The sequence below is a fragment of the Eurosta solidaginis genome, chromosome 5, assembly GCF_040869045.1.
Source record: "Eurosta solidaginis isolate ZX-2024a chromosome 5, ASM4086904v1, whole genome shotgun sequence".
In the NCBI taxonomy this organism is placed as follows: domain Eukaryota; kingdom Metazoa; phylum Arthropoda; class Insecta; order Diptera; family Tephritidae; genus Eurosta; species Eurosta solidaginis.
The window spans coordinates 269,403,785-269,422,478 of NC_090323.1; the positions used below are offsets into that span (position 1 = coordinate 269,403,785).

General features: G+C 35.9%; 3 protein-coding genes across 7 annotated transcripts in view; 2 read left to right on the plus strand and 1 right to left on the minus strand.

The window, feature by feature from the left end:
* Window positions 1-5,569, plus strand: Klp61F (Kinesin-like protein at 61F). The gene is made up of 10 exons (XM_067790464.1): window positions 1-221; window positions 304-604; window positions 1,578-2,160; window positions 2,221-2,666; window positions 2,733-2,876; window positions 2,933-3,092; window positions 3,151-4,236; window positions 4,334-4,467; window positions 4,527-4,766; window positions 4,826-5,569. The coding sequence occupies exons 1-10, from the start codon at window positions 136-138 to the stop codon at window positions 4,847-4,849; spliced, it is 3,204 nt and encodes a 1,067-aa protein (XP_067646565.1). The 5' UTR covers window positions 1-135; the 3' UTR covers window positions 4,850-5,569.
* Window positions 5,359-18,694, minus strand: part of galene — a 22,684-nt gene continuing 9,348 nt past the window's right edge. For all 5 annotated transcript variants that reach the window (XM_067790469.1, XM_067790468.1, XM_067790466.1 and 2 more), the window contains exons 4-7: window positions 7,550-7,676; window positions 6,289-7,490; window positions 5,847-6,131; window positions 5,359-5,771 (exon numbers count right to left, since the gene is read on the minus strand). In XM_067790469.1, coding sequence (XP_067646570.1) covers window positions 5,575-5,771; window positions 5,847-6,131; window positions 6,289-7,490; window positions 7,550-7,676 — 1,811 coding nt within the window. In that variant the 3' untranslated portion in view covers window positions 5,359-5,574. The remainder of the gene's footprint in view (window positions 5,772-5,846; window positions 6,132-6,288; window positions 7,491-7,549; window positions 7,677-18,694) is intronic.
* The window catches only part of LOC137253486 (uncharacterized PE-PGRS family protein PE_PGRS10), a 5,498-nt gene continuing 2,256 nt past the window's right edge, over window positions 15,453-18,694 (plus strand). Inside the window, exon 1 of the mRNA XM_067790471.1 lies at window positions 15,453-15,566. The gene's annotated coding sequence lies outside the window, so the exon portion shown is untranslated. The remainder of the gene's footprint in view (window positions 15,567-18,694) is intronic.

Here is an 18,694-nt window from a genome sequence, read left to right on the forward strand (position 1 = left end):
ACGAAATTAGACGAAGCATTTCAAACGGTCGTTTTGAATTCAGCAACTCAATCAACTAAATAGCAGCGTAATTGTAGTGAATTTACTCTTGTTCGTGCCAATTTATTTATTGCTTGGTGAAAATAATTAATCGCGATGAATACCTCGGGTGCAAATAATGCATCGAGCTCGCAACCGCGAAAAATATCCAATCAGAACATTCAGGTGTATGCGCGTGTAAGGTAAGTGCAAGCATTCCGCGTTTGTTTGCTTTGAAAAATGTGAAAATATAAATCGTTAATTTATTGGTGATTTTCACAATAGGCCTTTGAATACAAGAGAACGTTTAATACGTTCAGCAGAAGTGATTGAAGCAGTTTCTCCGCGTGAAATAATTGCTCGCCATAACATTGATTCAAAGCTAACAAAAAAATTTACTTTTGATCGCGTATTTGGTACGGACTCACGTCAGGCGGATGTATACCATACCGTGGTGGCACCACTCATTGAGGAGGTGCTTTCTGGTTACAATTGCACTGTATTTGCTTATGGACAAACGGGTACGGGCAAAACTCATACAATGGTGGGCACTGAATGCGCGGAATTGAAATCATCTTGGGAAGATGTAAGTATGTATGTTTATGAGGAACAAAATTGGAAGGCTTAAAATGCCTAGCAGTTATGGGTACAAAACCAGTTTTCATCATTAATATATGATACAAATAACCTTCGTGCTTAGTTGGTATTTATTTTTTACCTGAATGGTGTTTAGCTTTTAATTTTTTAAAAAGGTTCAATATTGGCCAGGTACTAGAGAACTTGTCATTTATTATTTTCTGCACCCCAACCATAAAAATTAAAAGACTGTATATGGTTCAGATATTGATTCAATTGAATTATGGGTTGCGTAATGTTTGACAGAAAAAATCGTTTTTAAAATAAATAATAGTTTAAGCGGCCGCCGTGGCGTTGTGTAGCCTGCTCCGCCTACCACACCGAAGATCCTGGGTTCACGCCCCGTGCAAAGCAGCATCAAAATTTTAGAAACAAGTTTTTTCAATTAGAGGCAAGTTTTTCTAAGCGGGGTGGTCCCTCGGCAGTGATTTCGAATGCGATGCGAGAGTATTTATGCCATGAATGCTTCTCAGTGAATACTCCTCTGCCTTGCAGATGATGTAGGTCCAGTCTTGTTAATTTGTAGGAAAAATTTAAAAGGTGCACGACATAAATTGGAAGAGAAGCTCGCCTAAAACCTCTTCGGAGGCTATCGCGCCTTACATTTATTTTTTTAATGGTTCAATTAATGGTACTTAAAGCTCAGAGCTAAATTTAGGAACTGCCGAGGTTATTTACACATGACCACTGTACCGTTTTGACTAGACACCTTCGAAGGTGGCCGCGCTCGAAAAAATAACCCCTCGCCGATGCAATATCGGCCACGCAATTTTCAGTATTTCTGCGCATCTTTGGGTCAGTGGAGCATCATTGCATCATTGAACACGTCATTCATTAGTCAAGTTTGGAGTGAAACAACCTGAATACGGAGTTCTAGGGTATACCCTCCCAAAAAAACTAACTTGTATAAATTCTATTTTTAGGATTCGGACATAGGTATTATACCGCGTGCTCTGTGTCATCTTTTTGATGAGCTGCGTTTATTGGAAATGGAGTTTTCAATGCGCATTTCCTATTTGGAATTGTACAATGAGGAACTATGCGATTTGCTTTCATCCGATGACAGTGTGAAGATACGCATTTTCGACGATAGTACAAAGAAAGGATCTGTTATCATACAAGGGTTAGAAGAGATTCCAGTGCATAGTAAAGACGATGTTTATAAGCTCCTCGAGAAAGGAAAGGAAAGACGCAAAACAGCTACAACATTAATGAACGCGCAATCTTCGCGTTCACATACTGTGTTCTCTATTTTAGTTCATATACGCGAAAATGGCATTGACGGCGAAGAAATGTTAAAAATTGGCAAACTTAATCTGGTGGACTTAGCTGGAAGCGAAAATGTAACCAAGGCGGGAAATGAGAAGGGTATACGCGCTAGAGAAACTGTTAACATCAATCAAAGTTTATTAACATTAGGTCGTGTTATCACTGCTTTAGTCGAAAGGACGCCGCATATACCCTACCGTGAATCTAAGTTGACACGTTTGCTTCAGGAATCACTGGGTAATAAAACACATTTCTCAAAGTTAAATTAATTCCAATGCAGTTTTTTTTTTTATTTAGGTGGCCGCACCAAAACATCCATCATTGCCACAATATCGCCCGGTCATAAGGACATTGAAGAAACATTAAGCACTTTAGAGTATGCACATCGCGCTAAACACATACAAAATAAGCCAGAAGTAAATCAAAAGTTAACTAAGAAAACTGTGCTCAAAGAATATACGGAAGAGATTGATAAACTAAAACGTGATTTAATGGCAGCGCGAGATAAAAATGGTGTTTACTTGGCGCAAGAAACTTACATCGAAATGACCTTAAAAATGGATTCACAAAATCGAGAACTAAATGAAAAAATGTTGCTTTTGAAAGCGCTTAAAGATGAGCTGCAGAATAAAGAAAAAATCTTTAATGAAGTCAGCTTAAATTTGGTTGAAAAAACCGAGGAGCTTAAACGGACGGAACAAAATCTTAATCAAACGCAAGGTGTGCTGCAGCAAACTAAAAGGGTAAGTAAACGTTTATCAAATGACAGAGCATTAATAAATATGAATAATTGCTTATCCCTTTTGAAGATTCTTAATTGTACAAAGCGACGCTATAAGGAAAAGAAAGTTTTACTGCAATCACACGTAAAAACTGAGGAAGTGCTCACGAATCAAGCGCGACAAATATTGGATGTTGCTGATGTTGCCACTAAAGATACGCATCAGTTGCATGTAAATATTTATTAAGTGTTATTCTTTTGATGATCTAATTTTTTCTCTTATTAAAGAGCACAATAGAACGCAGGAAAGATGTTGATGTTAAAATTCAAACTGCATGCGAACAATTTGCTGAACGAATGCGGGAGAACTTCGATTTAATGGATAAAAACGTAGAAGATATGCAAGAGCAACAACATACCTATACTCAAATGCTGCTAGAAGAATTTGGTAGGTTTTGCATTCTAGTTACTGAAAGTTGATTAGGTAACAATTTTTTACTTCATAGCCAACACGACAAACGTGCAAAAAAAATTGTTTAGCGACAGCGACATAAAACTCCAGAAAGTCAATGCTTTATGCAAGGAATCTTTTTTATCCACAAATACAATAATTGAAAAATGGTCAAAAGTAATACGCGATTCTAGCTTGGACCATAAAAACAATTTTACTCAATTATTCAAAGAGCTGGAAAACAAACAAATTGAACTAGTCAAACGGATGGAGGATAAGCTTAGCGACTTGGAAAATTTATCGGATCAGCAAAAAGCTATCACTGAAAAAATGCACAAGACTGTTGTAGAAAGTTTGGAAGAAAAAAACGATAATCTTCAAAATCATACAACACAAATGGTTAAGCGCATTGACGAAATTAAACGTGTCTTAGAGGATAGTGTTCAACACTTGGCTCTAATGCACGATGAAATAGAAAATGAGCGCGGTGTTGCAGTTAATGAACGCGCAGTTATGGAGGACATTATTGAAAAATTGAGTACCCTTAAAGAAAATTCATATTCAAACAGACTCACACGAGCAAACGCTTTTAAGAGCTTAACAGTAAAATTGGAGGAAAATACAAAAACAAATGGCGAACAACTACAACAGTGTTCAGCATCTGCACAAGGCTTTTATAATGACACGTGTAAATTAAATTCATCAACACAAGAGCTCTTCGGTAAACATACTTCAGCTGCATTAGAATGTGGTGAACAACATAATAATGCCTACTCATCACTCAATGAACAATTTAGCAACATAGAGAATGATGGCAGAGAACGCGTTAAAGTATTAACTGCCACAGCAGCTGCGTATGCTGAACACACACTGGACGTAGTAGAGCAATATATTGATAAGGTGAAAGAAAATCGCACGAAGAGGGAATTAGAAATTGAAGAAGCAGTCGCTCTTATGAAGAGGGGGCTTACTGATGATGCTCAACAATTAAAGCAACATGTCGTCGTTTCGTGCGGATTAACAAATTCTTTGCAGGAAAACGTTCGAAATTATGCCAACAACTATAAAGATAAAATGAATGTTTGTGTAAATGATGTACAGAAATTTAGGGAGAGTGAGTTGAAGACATATGCGCCAACCGGTAAGAACTTAATAAAATAAATATAAAAAAATAATAATTAATAAATATAAAAAGTAATGCAAATGACACTTTTCATCAAATTATATTCTTCTTTTAGGTGCTACACCCTCCAAACGAAACTTTGTGTATCCCCGCTCCTTGGTTGCCACATCACCCCACATTGATATCGTAAAAAGATTCCGACAAGAGAACGATTGGTCGGATTTGGATACTACGGCGCCAATTGATGAAGTATGTACATTTTGAAAGCTGACGCATATTTAATAACTAATTTTTTTAAATCATTTCAGGGAAGTGAAGAAGAGCATGATTTAAAAAACTCGGTTCAAGATATCACAAACACTGAAATTTTGTTAAATTCAACACCAATTGATTTAACGAATGTACCAACACCGCAACTAAATTGTGTGGGAGGCAAAAAGCGCAATGGTCTGCTCTCGCAGCAGCTACGTAACAATAACTCATTGCCTAGTGGTTATTCGCCACGTAAGCCATCACCACCACATAACTCATCCGCACCAGTGGCAGCGGTAAGTAATTATTTGAAAATATAAATTGAATTCAATTCCATAGTATGTTCGTCTTTTAGGAAAACAAGGAGAATATGTCATAATGCTTCTGCATTTTTAATGCGTACTAAAGTCATTAATGACAGAGGTGCATATCAATAATTGGAGCTATGTAATCTAAATCGAATCACACTATTATCATAAACGAATAGACAAAAGTGAAACGATCATAAATTATTCACTGCGCTTTTTTCCAAGAATTTTAATGCATCAGCACTTAATTTTACATAAGAACACTATTGGTGTTTTCATGTACGCTGGTTATCTAGTTCTGGTACATTTTTTTAAATAGCTTACAAAAACAAAATACACTGGATGAAATAATGTTTAACCAGACAACTTGATAGCTAGACTGACGTGAATACGGTTGAAGGACGTCTCGCAGCACTTTTTGTACAGTTCATAGTACCGCAAGAATTTGAAATATTGGGTCAACGATTTACATACGAAAAGGAATCCTTAGCTTTATGAGGAATACATTTTAAAAAACTAATTCATGTTGTTCAAATGAGTAGATTAAATTTGCATCCAATACTTTGATTATATTCCTGCATTTCCATTGTCCTTATATGTTCTTTGTATAATTTCATTTTATTTTATTTAGATACTCGTAGTTTATTTTTATGATTATTTCTTAATGTATACAATATCAAATTAATTACACTGCATATAAGATTTTTGTGTGTAAATATTATACTTATGTTTCGTATATCGTTTGCTGATTTGGAAATGGAAAAACACAATAAAAAAAAACTAAAAAAATTTGATTTTAATCATCATCTTCTTCATCTTTTAAAATTCCCAAACGACGTGCGACCTCCTTAACATTTGCGATAAATTCCTCTTGAACAAGATTGAAACTCATTGCTAAAAGTGCAATGCCGAAAAGCAAGTATAAAGAGCAGTAGGCGATCGATTGCTCTGATTCGTCTTTTACACCTTTAGCAGGCACAAAATCGCCAAAACCTGAAAATATGAAAGCATGTAATACTACTTGTTGAATCGGTAAATAACTGAGAAATTAAATTTCAAACTTCTTACCTATTGTTGTCAAAGTTATGAAACAGAAATAAGCAGAGTCCAAGAATGACCATTGCTCCCAGTAAGCGAAAAGTGCTGCGCCACCCAAAATATAACCAATTACCAAAAATACGCATAACCAAATTGGCACTGGGCGATCTTTTGGCGAGATATCAGCATAATAATCGCTCCAATCATCACCGTAGTAAGAATCATCTTCGTATTCGAAGCTGGGACGTCTGCGTACTTGCCGTTTTACTGGGAAACCCATTGGCGACATTATGCGTGGTGATGGCGGCAAGCGTTCTGTGGAAGAAAGATGACATATGTATATAATGGCTGGTCACAGCACGATTATTGGCCCCTTAAAATCCCTATAGCTATGTTTCCATTACCCAAATTGTTTAAATTTAAACTAATGTTAGCAAAAGTTATTTCGAAAATACTGGGGCTATGTTCTTACCTGGTCGCTCTCGTCTGTGTCTCCGATCTCTGTACCTAGATTGATGAGTGACATCACGTCTATCGTAGTCATCGTAAATATCACGATCGTCCAAATAGTACTCATCGAAATCGTCCTCATAATCATCAATAGGTACTGGCGATCGACCACGCTTTCGATGATTCATGGAGTGTGGGTTGAAATCGGGCGGCTCCAAGCGATCGCCGAATTGTGAGTGGTGTCTATAATTCTGACGATGTGGCGGTTGTGGAGACGAGCGCCGAGGTTGCTGGTGATGAGAGTGATATGAACTATCGTGCTGGTCATAGCCATGTTTGAGTAATGCTGATCGCGGCATTGATTGACTGCGCAGCATATGTTTATCGCGCTGTTCACGATAGGGACTATAATCGAGCTCATCAATAGCATAACGGTTTGGTATAATCGGAGTTTTGCGTACAATTTCCTCATTGACTTCGGCGTCGTAATGCATACGCGGATCAACAGATTTCGCACGTACCGCGGCTGGTACATGCGACATAGATCGAGCGCGCTGCTGCGCACGAGGGTTCATGCGATTGAACTCTCGCATTTCCCTTGACTCACGCGGCTGTGCTTCATGTATCTCACGCGGGTCATTACGCTGCACAGGTGTTGGCTCACTAACATCTCGTCGTACACTGGAAGCGCGCACCGAACGCATACTAAATGAACGTTTCGATGACGGTGGCAAGGCGTTTAGGTCTTCAAATGATTCAGGTCGCTGCTTGAAGTGACTGGAACATTTTTCACGTTCAACGGTGTGCCGGCCATGTAAGCTTTCACGGTTGCGCATACTCCTTCCGAATCTTGAACTGCGATTAAGCGGTTGTGCGTATCGACCGCTGTCATCGTAATACGGTTTCTCATTATGATAAGGCGGTATATTGCGGCTGCGTTGTGAACTACTAAGATGTTGGTGACGTCGACCACTATTTCGTCCGCCATCGTAATCATGACGTTCCGACCGTAGTTCAGGATCTGAGTATGCATGTGGTAAACCTACAGAATTACCTATACCAGAATCAGCCATTGATCGCTGGGTATGCCGTATAGAACGTCGTAACGGAGGCGGTTGAGAACGGGACGCATAGCGATGACCACGGTTCTTGCGCTGTCTCGGACGACGGGGGCGACGGGCAGCGCGCGTACAAACATAACAACATACGCGCCAATATATGAATCTAGTCAAACAAATTGAAGTATTGAGACAATTTCAGCAAAGCTTTAATCGCCCTCTTACCTGAATGAGGTGGCCATTACATCTCCAATGTTGGAGAGGCAGAGCAGCATGAGAGGTATACCAACGATGGCATAGAAAATTGTCGTTACCTTACCCCAATCTGTTCGAGGCGATATGTGCCCATAACCTGAAAAAAATAAAATATGAGCATCTTGCAACTCAAAACGAAAAGGGTACTTCGAAAGGCGGAAGTGAAATAGTACAATGTTACAATAAGGAGGAAGTTTCAAGGTCACCTAGTCAGCTTCGGATTTCCTTACTTATATCACCTATGTAAGAACGTTGATTTGTGCGACATCTTAGATCACTCTCCCCTAAGTTCCTAACGGAAGAAGGGCGTGGATTTACCTAGATGGTTCAGCGTAGTCATATAAAATCGTTCCCGAGATTTTCGACCTAGTACCAGAATGGAACTTACTGTAACAATATTCGGCAAACGTCATTGACAAGGAGAAGAAGTAGAAGGCATGCATCTGTTCAAGAAGGTTCTAGCACGAGGTGTCACAGGTCTCCATTTTTGTTTAATATCTTTATACCGAAGCTGCCTTCCCCACCAGATGATCTCTCCAGTTTTTATTAATTTCTCCTGACTTAGAACTGTCACCGATCAAGTCACCAGCTACACTACGACGTGGACCAAGCAGATAACTGAACGCTACCAACTATCTCCCATCAAGGTTCAGAAGTCCCTGTAGCAAAATCTGTAAGTCTCTTTCTCGCAGAATTTTGGAGAAACATAAAGAAACGTTGCTCACGACTTGCAAAGCAATTATAGCATATATATACATTAACATGGGAACCGCCACGAGATGTCTTTTTGTTGAGTCGCGAGTTCTCAGTTGATAAATTGTCACAAGCTCATCCCAGCAGGAAACTGCTTGACTCAGCTCCTACTTTCAGGAAAAAGGACACATTTTCGTTAGCACCATCATGAAATATGGCACCATCACGGCAATAGAACAGGACGATGAATCAAGTAGAAAAAACACAAGCAGGTCTTCAGTGAACTCCACAAACAAGCGTCGGACTTTTATGCCAGGAATTGCCAGGTGAATCCAGTACTCAAGGAACAGTACCCAAAACTTGCGGAAGATGAACGCACACTCTCCAGGGAAACACGAGTCACTCTAGCTCAACTTCGATCTGGATATTGTAACAGGTTAAACTCTTACCTATCCAGAATCAACCCCGACATACAAAATGTATGCCCCGATTGCAATGTGTCCCCACATGACACCAACCATCTCTTTAACTGTAATGTGGAACCAACGCCTCTAACACCCCTCTCATTATGATCCACCCCTGTTGAAACAGCAAGTTTCCTTGGACTCCCGTTAGAGGATATTGATGACAATTTGTGATCGGTCGCCCCTATTGGATGGGGCGAAGCACTGCTACAACAACAATAGCACGAATCAAGTAGAGAAGAGTTCTACTACCTCCTGCTTCAAAACAGCTTATTACGACTACCCCCAGTGGGTTAGGGGTCAGAATATAACCGCGATAGGTATGCCTGTCGTAAGAGGCGACTAAAATACCAGATTCAAGGGGTTGTGTATCGCAACCCTTTCAGGTTGCCAGCGCAATATACAGCTTCTCCAAACCCAATTGTCAACCTCACCTATCCGTGACGAATCCTGTTTCATTAACAGCCGAGGCTCTGGCGACCCCGAACTCCTCATGGATCTAGGGGGTGAGATGGCGGGATGGCCAAGAAGGTCGCATGTGGTCATAACAAATCGTTCCCGAGATGATGGGGCTGGGTACCGGAACCCAGATCTGCATCCAGCAAAGGACCATCAACATCGATAACACTACCCAAGGCCCTCGGGGAGTGTCGTTATCGCTACAACAACAACGACTACGTCGGGCCCCACCGGAGAATCCTTAGTCTTCTTCTGACAAAACCACCGCACTCGAGAAGGAAATGCTCTGCAGTGTAAACCCTTCGATTTTGGAAGTTTTATCAGTGTCTTTGCTTCCCAACTCAATTTTAAACTGCTTTTCGAATATAGTGAGTTTACCACCTGGTAAGCGCGTACGAGGTAAATAGTTTTCGTAGATCAATGGAATAAAAAAAATGTACAGAGGTGAAGTCGTTTGAACTATTTGTTATAAAAATTATTAAAATAAAGCGAAGTATCTTAGAAAATAATATGAAAACGGCGATACGGAAGGGCTCAATATTTGATAACTTTCTTTTTGATAAATACCTATGTATAGGTATTTTAGATTTTGGTTACAGATAACGGTCCATATATTGTTGAAGGTTGCTTTTAAATTAGTTCACACGAAATGAGGATGGCGGGGAAGGAAAAGAAGTAGAATGAGTAAGAAAAAAAGAAGTAGTGGTAGAGCGTGAGGTAGATATAGAGTTTGTGTTGAGGTGTACGTAAGGGAAGTAATAGAAGAAGATGTGGAAGTAGCGGTAAAGAAAGATGGAATAGAACATAAATTGAGAGACCATTGAGAGACAGAAACGAAATAGGGCAGGTGAAAAAGAGATCAAAGTGAAAGGTTCCCTAAGAGAAGGAAGTGAAAAAGAAGAATTAGAACGAGAGTTGTAGAGGACGGTGGGGACAAGGAAAAGCGGTAGAAGGAAATGAAGAGAGTAAGAGGAAGTTAGACAGAGTATAGGATAGAAGGTGGAAGAGTCCAGGCGAGTACGAGGGAGAGGCAGAAATAGAGAAATACCCCTATTCCAATGAAAAACGTGCTGCAAACGCATTGAGGGTTTGGACAATTCGCATACATTTATGAAAGTGGCCATTACATGTTGGGCCATCATATCAAACGCGCATTGTCATTGAAAATTGGTCAACCAACTGTAACGCCGTTGAGTAAAGCTTCGCAACAATCGAACATATGTAGGTAAGTCGTATTGTATTTGTAATATATATGTAAATGTTGCTTAAATTTATTTTTTAAATTCAGTTCGTGCAATTATGTGTGTTATAATTAACAGCAACAACATGTTTTCTTATTGAATGACTAACTCCAAATTTGCAGTAACAATTGTCTTGACGATACCTTCCTTATGGTTTATGGCACACTTTCAATTCAATTTACTGGAAAAATGATTTCAAGTGTTTTATTATTTGCATATCATTGGAAGGTACAGGAAATGTAAGTCAAACTGTCAGCAGTGCTAGATTTGTAATTAAGTTGAATTTTTTTTTTAATTTAGTATTTTTCTAATTATTTTTGCATGTTGTGGTTCTTTAGAATAAGGAAAACGCTAATGGCCATAAGCAATTTGTGGCTGGAGTCAAAGTTCGGCATTGAGCACACGCGATAAAATGTTAAATTTTATCAATCATTTTATTTAAATATACAGCGCTGTTTCGAATAATGGAAACACAGCCAAAACAAGTAAACCTGACGTCAGAAGGTTTCTTAGAATACCCTCAGCAGTTGTCTATTTAGGAAACACATTCTTTGAAGACAATTACCATAGCTCTTGGTAAATGCAGACACCTCTTCCGACTAGGCTACCATGCCTGTGTTGAAATTGTCATTTTGTTCTTTTTATTTTATTCACTTTCTGCCTGGTTCATATCATTTAAACGAACTTTCCACAAACCGAGCTTTAACATGTGATTGAATCCTAGTACCCGAAAGGGAACTGATGAGGTATCGGAACATGTTATTCATGCGTCGCTATCCTTAAAAGTTTGTGACAGTAAAAAAAATACGCGGAACCAAAACTCCTCCTGTTTTTTACCGACTGCTTAATGAGAATAATTCCTTGAACATCGTTCCTTTTTTAATAAGGTTTAATGCTTCGAAATATTTTAATGTTTCTAATTTTTTGTGCAGCTCCGACTATAAACGAAATGCTTTAATTAATCATCAATTCCGCGTGGTAGCCAAAATGATTTGCTTTGATTAGGCCTCGGTCAGTAAACTCAGCGTCTTAAATGAATGAAAACAATTTTACTAAAAGTAATTAAAATTTATTTGCAAATCTACCATATACATACATATGCATAGATATAGATATAACACCAAATTATTCTACATAAATGCAAACAAAATTTTGGGGAAAAATTAAACATAGAATTGACCTTGTCTGGTTTGGTGATTTTTTCCATTAAGTTGATATGCCGAACAGTGGGAGCTTTTAAAGAATTTTTCCATAAATAAGTTATGCGTGAACTGTGATTTTTTTTCGCAACGAACAGATAAATAACAGTGGAATTTTTTATCAAGTTCAGTCAATTTAATTTTTCTTTAATTTGTTTTCGATATTTTATGAAAAACACATAAGGTTTGTAACTAAAACTATGCAAACTAATCGCAACAATGTTTTCGAAAAAATTAAGAAAATTTCGAACTCTTTTTTGACATTTCTGTTTTTTTGTTTTTTTTTTTTTTTAAGTATGCAGTATGTAGCCCAATCAATTTTAGTCGTATAAAGTACAAGTTATAGGTCCCTCAAAAATCGCATTGATTTTTGACAATTTTTTTCCGAATAGTCTGCTCGGGTTTCCTCCATTTGAAGTGTCACATTTTTTTTATATGGAAGAAAATATATAAAAAAAATTGTCTCTATAGTTTGTACTTGTTAGAGTAAAATTGATTGGACTACAAAAGTACACGCTAAAAAATTCAGAGAACTCCAAATGAAAAGTTCGAAATTGTATATTTTAAATAAAGAAACGGAAAATTCTGTACAAAATTTGTGGTCCAATATGAATAGCCATAAGAAAGGTTCTGTCAATGGTAAAAATATATATAAATTGAGAGAAAAAATCAGTAGTTTCTGTAAATTTTTTCACTAGAACTAGTATCAATTTGTTCACATATTCAACGTTACATAAGGTAATACTTTGAAAATTTGAGTATATTCGTAAAAAATTTGTATAAGGCTTGGAGCTCATAAAATAGTTTAATAAATTTAAAGATTAAAGGTCAATAACAAATTAAAAAAAAAAATCATAAAAAATGTAGAAGGTATTAAAAGAATTTTAAAATTACTTTTCAATATAATTTTTGAATTTTTTTTGTTTATTAATATGAGGGTGAACTAATAATCTAAATGCGTATTAAATTTTAGAACAAATTCGTTTGAGTTTACCCACTGTACACGCTGCGCATTGAAGCATGAAACATTTTGGGCAAATATGGGTTTCCACATTTGCTCGCTATTATTTTTTGATCCAATCATCCAGCCAGCACAAAATCAAAACCAAAAACTAAGAGTATTTTTTGATGGGCAAACACGTGAGAATGCCAACAGGCTATCATGGAGATACATTTGTGGGCCAATTGATAAAAGAACCACTTAAAATACATAACATCGACCTTCTGCTAGAAACATGAGTGTGTGTTGAAGTTAAAATATAAGGATGTTTTTCCCTTATGCCCCTGTGATAGTTATGTGGTTATATTGTGAATATTTAATGTTATAACAACCCAGATTTGAGTTTCTTTGAGATTTTAAAACAAACTTCACGGCCGATATGTCTTTAAAAACTAATTTGAAAATGTGAAGTCCTGTTTCATTTGTTCATTTAAAGCGTTTAATGAAAAAGTTCAAAATTACTACAGAACAAGTTGGTTTGAAAAATGCAATATGGTCTTTAAATTGGTTTATTTCAAAATTAGATTTTTTTATAATTTTTAAGGCAAAGGAAGCGAAAAAAATAGGGCATGATAAAAGCTTATCATCCAGCAACAATAACTTCGTAATGAGAATACTGGGTGGAAAAGAAAATATTGTGACGAATATTAGCATTACTAATTGATACTCACGTCGCTAAGATTATTAAATAAAGGCACAACAACATTAAAGCAAGCTACATAAACACATTAATCATCATTTACCAAATACATACAAGGCAACGAAGAGATAACTCACACACAGATGTAATCATCAGCCGAAGTAGTACTCACATATACACACGCATAGGCCTATGCGAAAGACTATAAACTACAAATACGCGCATATACCTGGTAACCAAGTAGAAGATTCTAGAGGAGAAACGTCTAGACATTTTTAGAAATATGCGGACAAGGCAACAGAGAATATAAAAGCAGAGCAAGCTGAGTAGTCAGTAAGCAGTTTGATTTAAGCACGCTATCAGTTGCGAAGTGAAGTTTAATTGCGAAGTAGTCTCAAAGTAGTCTAATAAAGACCATTTTGTAATACAGAATATTGGAGTGTTTTATTCAACAGTTGAGCGATACGAACGTAATCAGAAGGTAGAAAATAAGCGGAATTTCCCAAAATTCGTTACAATATTGTGTAAACTATTTTTTATTGTAACAGGTTGTTTGGCATTCGATTTTAAAATTGATTTATAATTTATTTTATTCTTGAGAAGCACCTTTCTATTTCTAAAGTCCTTCTGAGCTCTGAAGTCGTGTTCATATAACATAACGATACCTCTTATGGTTTGCTTCCCTTTTAAGAAAAAAAAAACTATGAAAAAACGACTGCAGAGATTGAAAAAACATTAGAAGGAACTATAGAGCTTCTTAAGACCAAACTAATGGCATATAATTCATAAAAATCGAATATTAAATAAATTAAAATTAAAAAACAGTGTCGGCTCCAATTGTAAGGATCGAAACACATAAAAAACAATTGCTTCCACCTCTTCATTTCGTATGAGGATGGATCCAGTCTAAATTTGTCTGAAATTTAAAATGATTGCTATCTACGAAAGGTGATTAAATGTGTGGTTTGTTTATTTTCTGTAAGCAAAAAGCTTCGATAGCATTTTGAGATTCCCGGGCCCCCGGGTAAATGACCCCCTCAAGCCTTCGACGGGCTTGTGCCTAGCCCAAAATAGCATTTATTGGCAAGAGTGATTCTTCGCTGGATTTAATAGTTGATGTTGTTGTTACGTGTTAATGCTGGTTCCCAAATAAATGAAGTATTTTACTATTTCGCAATATATATTACATAATAAAATATTCCCCAAAACTTATTTGGTATGAAGTTTAAATTTTTGGGAAAAAAAATATAATTTATTTAATAATTTGGGAAAAATTTAAACAACGTGACCAATAATTTCTGTTATCTTACTTTAAATTAAAAAACCGAGTGTCAATCACACGCCATAAAATGTTCTTATTGTGCCCGAAATCTTTAAACAAGTGAGTGTTCCTCTTTGAACATGCATTTTAATCCGCTTTTATATTCCTGTCACGAAATTATCGAGAATAACACATTTTGTTGTAATTATGCATGTCAATATGTAAATATTTTCACTCTACCCAATTTTGCCCCAAGATGTCTTTCAAGCGTTAAATTGCTAATTCTTGGTATGATAAAAATGATTTATTTGATTATTAAATGTACAGTGATTAATGGAAGTACATAAAATGCTAGTGACCACTGAACGATGTCGATTGCTGATGATGATTGCTGCAAGACTCCCACCCACATGTCCGACATGCATGAATTTATCGCCCAATTCGATCGTTGCAACACACAAGATCATTGATTAGAACGGCTTCGAAAATGCACATATGACATATGCCATTAGGATATACATACATATGTAGGTGGTTAAATACATAAAAGGTCATCAATGACAGCAGAAGCCGCAAAGAAACGTGCCTCCTTAAAACAATTGAAATGAGTAATGATAATTTGATAATCGAAATCCACATTTCTTAATAAATATGAATAATGAATTTAACTTACATATATGTGTAAACCACAGTATTCTGTTTTGAATTTCCATCCAAAACACAAACTGGCGTACGAAAAGTGCCGGTAAATTTTCGGTGCTTGCAGCGACCGTCATTGTTGGTGGTTTAATGATTATTGTAATACTTTTATATTTTTCCTTCCTATGACGCTACAGTTAGTTGAACGCTCGGCTGACAATTTTTTTAGATACATATAAATAGCGTGTGCCCAATTCGTGCCAAATTATTCTGCCAACAACCACCGACGCGATCAAACGCATCATAACGAATAAAAGTCGTTACATTTTCGATTTTTAAAAAGTGCAATAAAAAGGATATATCCATACAAGTGAATTACTAGCGAGTGAAGGTGATTTGGAAATTAAAAAATTTAGAAACGAACATATGAAAATCGAAAGAAAACATAAGGGAGTTCAGAATTTTTTGTATTTCATGTTGGAAACGTTGCTGTAGCAAATTAAAGCTATTGATCGCAACTTTTTTCGTTGTCAATTCTTTCTTGGTTTGGTTTTGAAAGTTGTTCATTTGCTATTCAATATTGAAAAAATAAACTACGGTTTTTGATGTTGCATACTTGCCATGACGAATCAAATGCATAGTTGTGTATTTTGTTAGTGTATTGTAAATAATATGCCTCACAAGTTTGCAATGCAATGATTTTAGAGCATTTGCGTAAAATCCTGATTTGCCACCAGTAAATGTTAATTATTAAAGTGATAAACAAAGTACCTAGTTCTTACAAGGACAACAATATGTTACATAGTTTTATAAATAACTCTAAGCAGTAATGACATTAAAAATTAAAAATTTTACAAAAATAGAAAATGTGTTCTAGAACTTATTTAACCAAACACTTTAAAACAGCATAGCTTTAAAATTTTATTTTTTTATAGCGATTCGCTATTTTGCAACACAAAGCTGTATTTTTTCATAAAACAAAAGGTGACTTTTTTTGCGGCAAAGAAAATTTCAATTTTTTTTTCAAGATATTTATATTTGAGTTACATTATAAACTTGCTCGAATGCTCTTTCAAATTGAGAAGGATTAAAAGTGTCTGGCTGGACAAAGCCAATGTGGAAAGTGTCTGGCTATGAGGGTAGTGACTTCTTTTTCACGAAATCTGCTAAAACCACTATGAGTATACCAACATTCCTACTTCAGTTGGAAATATGCGCTTTAAAAATTTCAGCGTTTAAAAAATGATGAACATCTGGCTGTTATTATAAACAAAAACTGTTTGACCAAACTTTATAAAGCAAAATTGTTATTAAAATTTTTCGAAAACATTACTAGATACTTTAGAAAAAAATATGTTTGCAGGATTTCAAGACTTGAGATCAGTAAAGTTCAATATAAAATTTAGAAAAATAAAAGTTATAAACATAGTTAAAAAAACTAAAAAACAGGCTTTTAAATAATATCGAACTTAAAAGTTAAATATAATTTTCAAAATAAGTTTAAAACACTAATGAACGAAAAATACTACTATTATTGTGAAAAAAGCGTCAGGCCTCGATATACGGAAAATATGGCACAAAGCGCCCACAGTTTTTCACCACAAAAGTAATATTTTTCGTTCATTATTGTTTTAAACTTTTATTATTTGTGTTTTTTGTTTGTAACTCTCCTTTGCGCTCCTTTTTTTTTTTTTGCGGGGAGGCTGAAAAATGCCTAATGCACCATAATTGCTGCCGTCGCAGCAACCGTGTGTCCGTAGACTAAAAAACAGCCCCGTTCCTAGAGAGTTGCTAACAAACATACATACATACATAAAAGTGAAGATAATAAAAGCGTGTTAATAAAAACATTTAAGTTAAGTCAACGTTGTAATTAAAGTAAAAATTTAGTACAATATCTACATACATAGAAAATACTTAAAAACTATTGGATACATACTAATTTTCTACAATTGGTAGTTATGAATGAGGGCTACCGGAACTCTACTAAATGCTTATTTACGTTTACTTTATTGGAAGGAAGTTTTGAGTTTTTCATGATTGTGTTGGTAGTTTCGGTAGTCGATTTCTTCAGGGTTTTTCCAGCTTATTGAAGCAACCCAAAATACAAGATAATGAAACACAGTAGTCCTATACGTTATTATTTGCAAGCTGACTCAAAATGTATACATAACAAGTAAAGGTGTCTAAGTTCGGGTGTAACCGAACATTATATACTCAGCGTGAGCTTCAATTGTACATTCCATTTCAGATAAATTACTTTTCTACATAACACGTGGCACCGCCCGTTAAAAAAAAAATATCTCCCCATTTCCTCTTACAATAAAACTTGATAAGTGAAATATCATTGATTCAAAGCTATTTTTTGCTATGTTATAGCTTATTATTCTAGTCTACGACCCCTTTAAATTTGTTTTATATCTAAGTTGCCGTGGTCTTTAACCGATCCCGTCCATTTTTACTAGAAATATTTTCTGCTATAAGAAAAAAATATGTGTACACAATTTCATTACGGTATGTTAATTTTTCTTCGAGTTATGGCTCCCGAAACATAGAAAATTGCTTAGTCATGAAAGGGGCGGTGCCACACCCATTTTCAAAAATTGTAGTGCTTTCCAATTTAATGTTATAATTCAATTTAGAAAGTAAAATTCTATTGATACAAAGCTCTTTTTCGCTAAGATATAGCTTATTATTTTCGTCTACGACCCTTTTAAAAATCTTTTATATAAAAGTGGGCGTGGTCCTTAACCGATTTCGTAAATTTTTCTTCAAAGCATTCCTTATAGTAAAGGCAATCTCTCTGCCGAATTTTGTTACGATGGGGTTTAACGATTTTTGATTTATGATTAATAATATTTGTAAAATTGATTTTATCACAAGTGGGCGGTGCCACACCCATTTTAAACAAATTTTTCAAATTTTTATCAAGAGTCTCAATATCAGTCCACACGTCAAATTTCAACATTCTAGGTGTATTATTTACTAAATAATCAGGTTTTTTATGTTTTCCAAAATGTTATATATATAAAAAGTGGGCGTGGTTATCATCCATTTTAAATACCAATCTATTCTGGATCCAGATAAGCTCGTGTACCAAATTTGGTGAAGTTTTGATATATGGAAGTCGATATCTATCTCGATTCCTTTATACATGTACAATCGTTACCCAATCTAATTTAATATACTCTGTGTGCAAAGCACTCTGAGTATAAAAACAGCTAAGGGCCCGGCAGTTACCTACCTATACGGTGGTGGTCTGTCTTTTCTTTCACCTTTTCGTCTTCAAAATTGCCATTATAAACATTTTAGTTTTTCCAAAAAAATTATTATGCTGATTTCGAACGGTATCAGACAGAGCAGATTAGCTTTTTATGGCAGAAATAAACTCGGTGGTCATGGCCTGTTAAAGAATTCTCCATCACTCGTTTGGAACTATCATTACATAAATTCATATACATTAATTTCATAATGTTAAATAGAATAAAGCTATTTTCTCCCACAAAACACTGCTTTTTT

Coding starts and splice junctions, on each gene's coding strand:
- Klp61F (XM_067790464.1), top strand. CDS start 136: ATGAATACCTCGGGTGCAAATAATGCATCGAGCTCGCAACCGCGAAAA. Junction 222..303: donor CAGGTGTATGCGCGTGTAAG/GTAAGTGCAAGC, acceptor TTTTCACAATAG/GCCTTTGAATACAAGAGAAC. Junction 2,877..2,932: donor AAGATACGCATCAGTTGCAT/GTAAATATTTAT, acceptor CTCTTATTAAAG/AGCACAATAGAACGCAGGAA.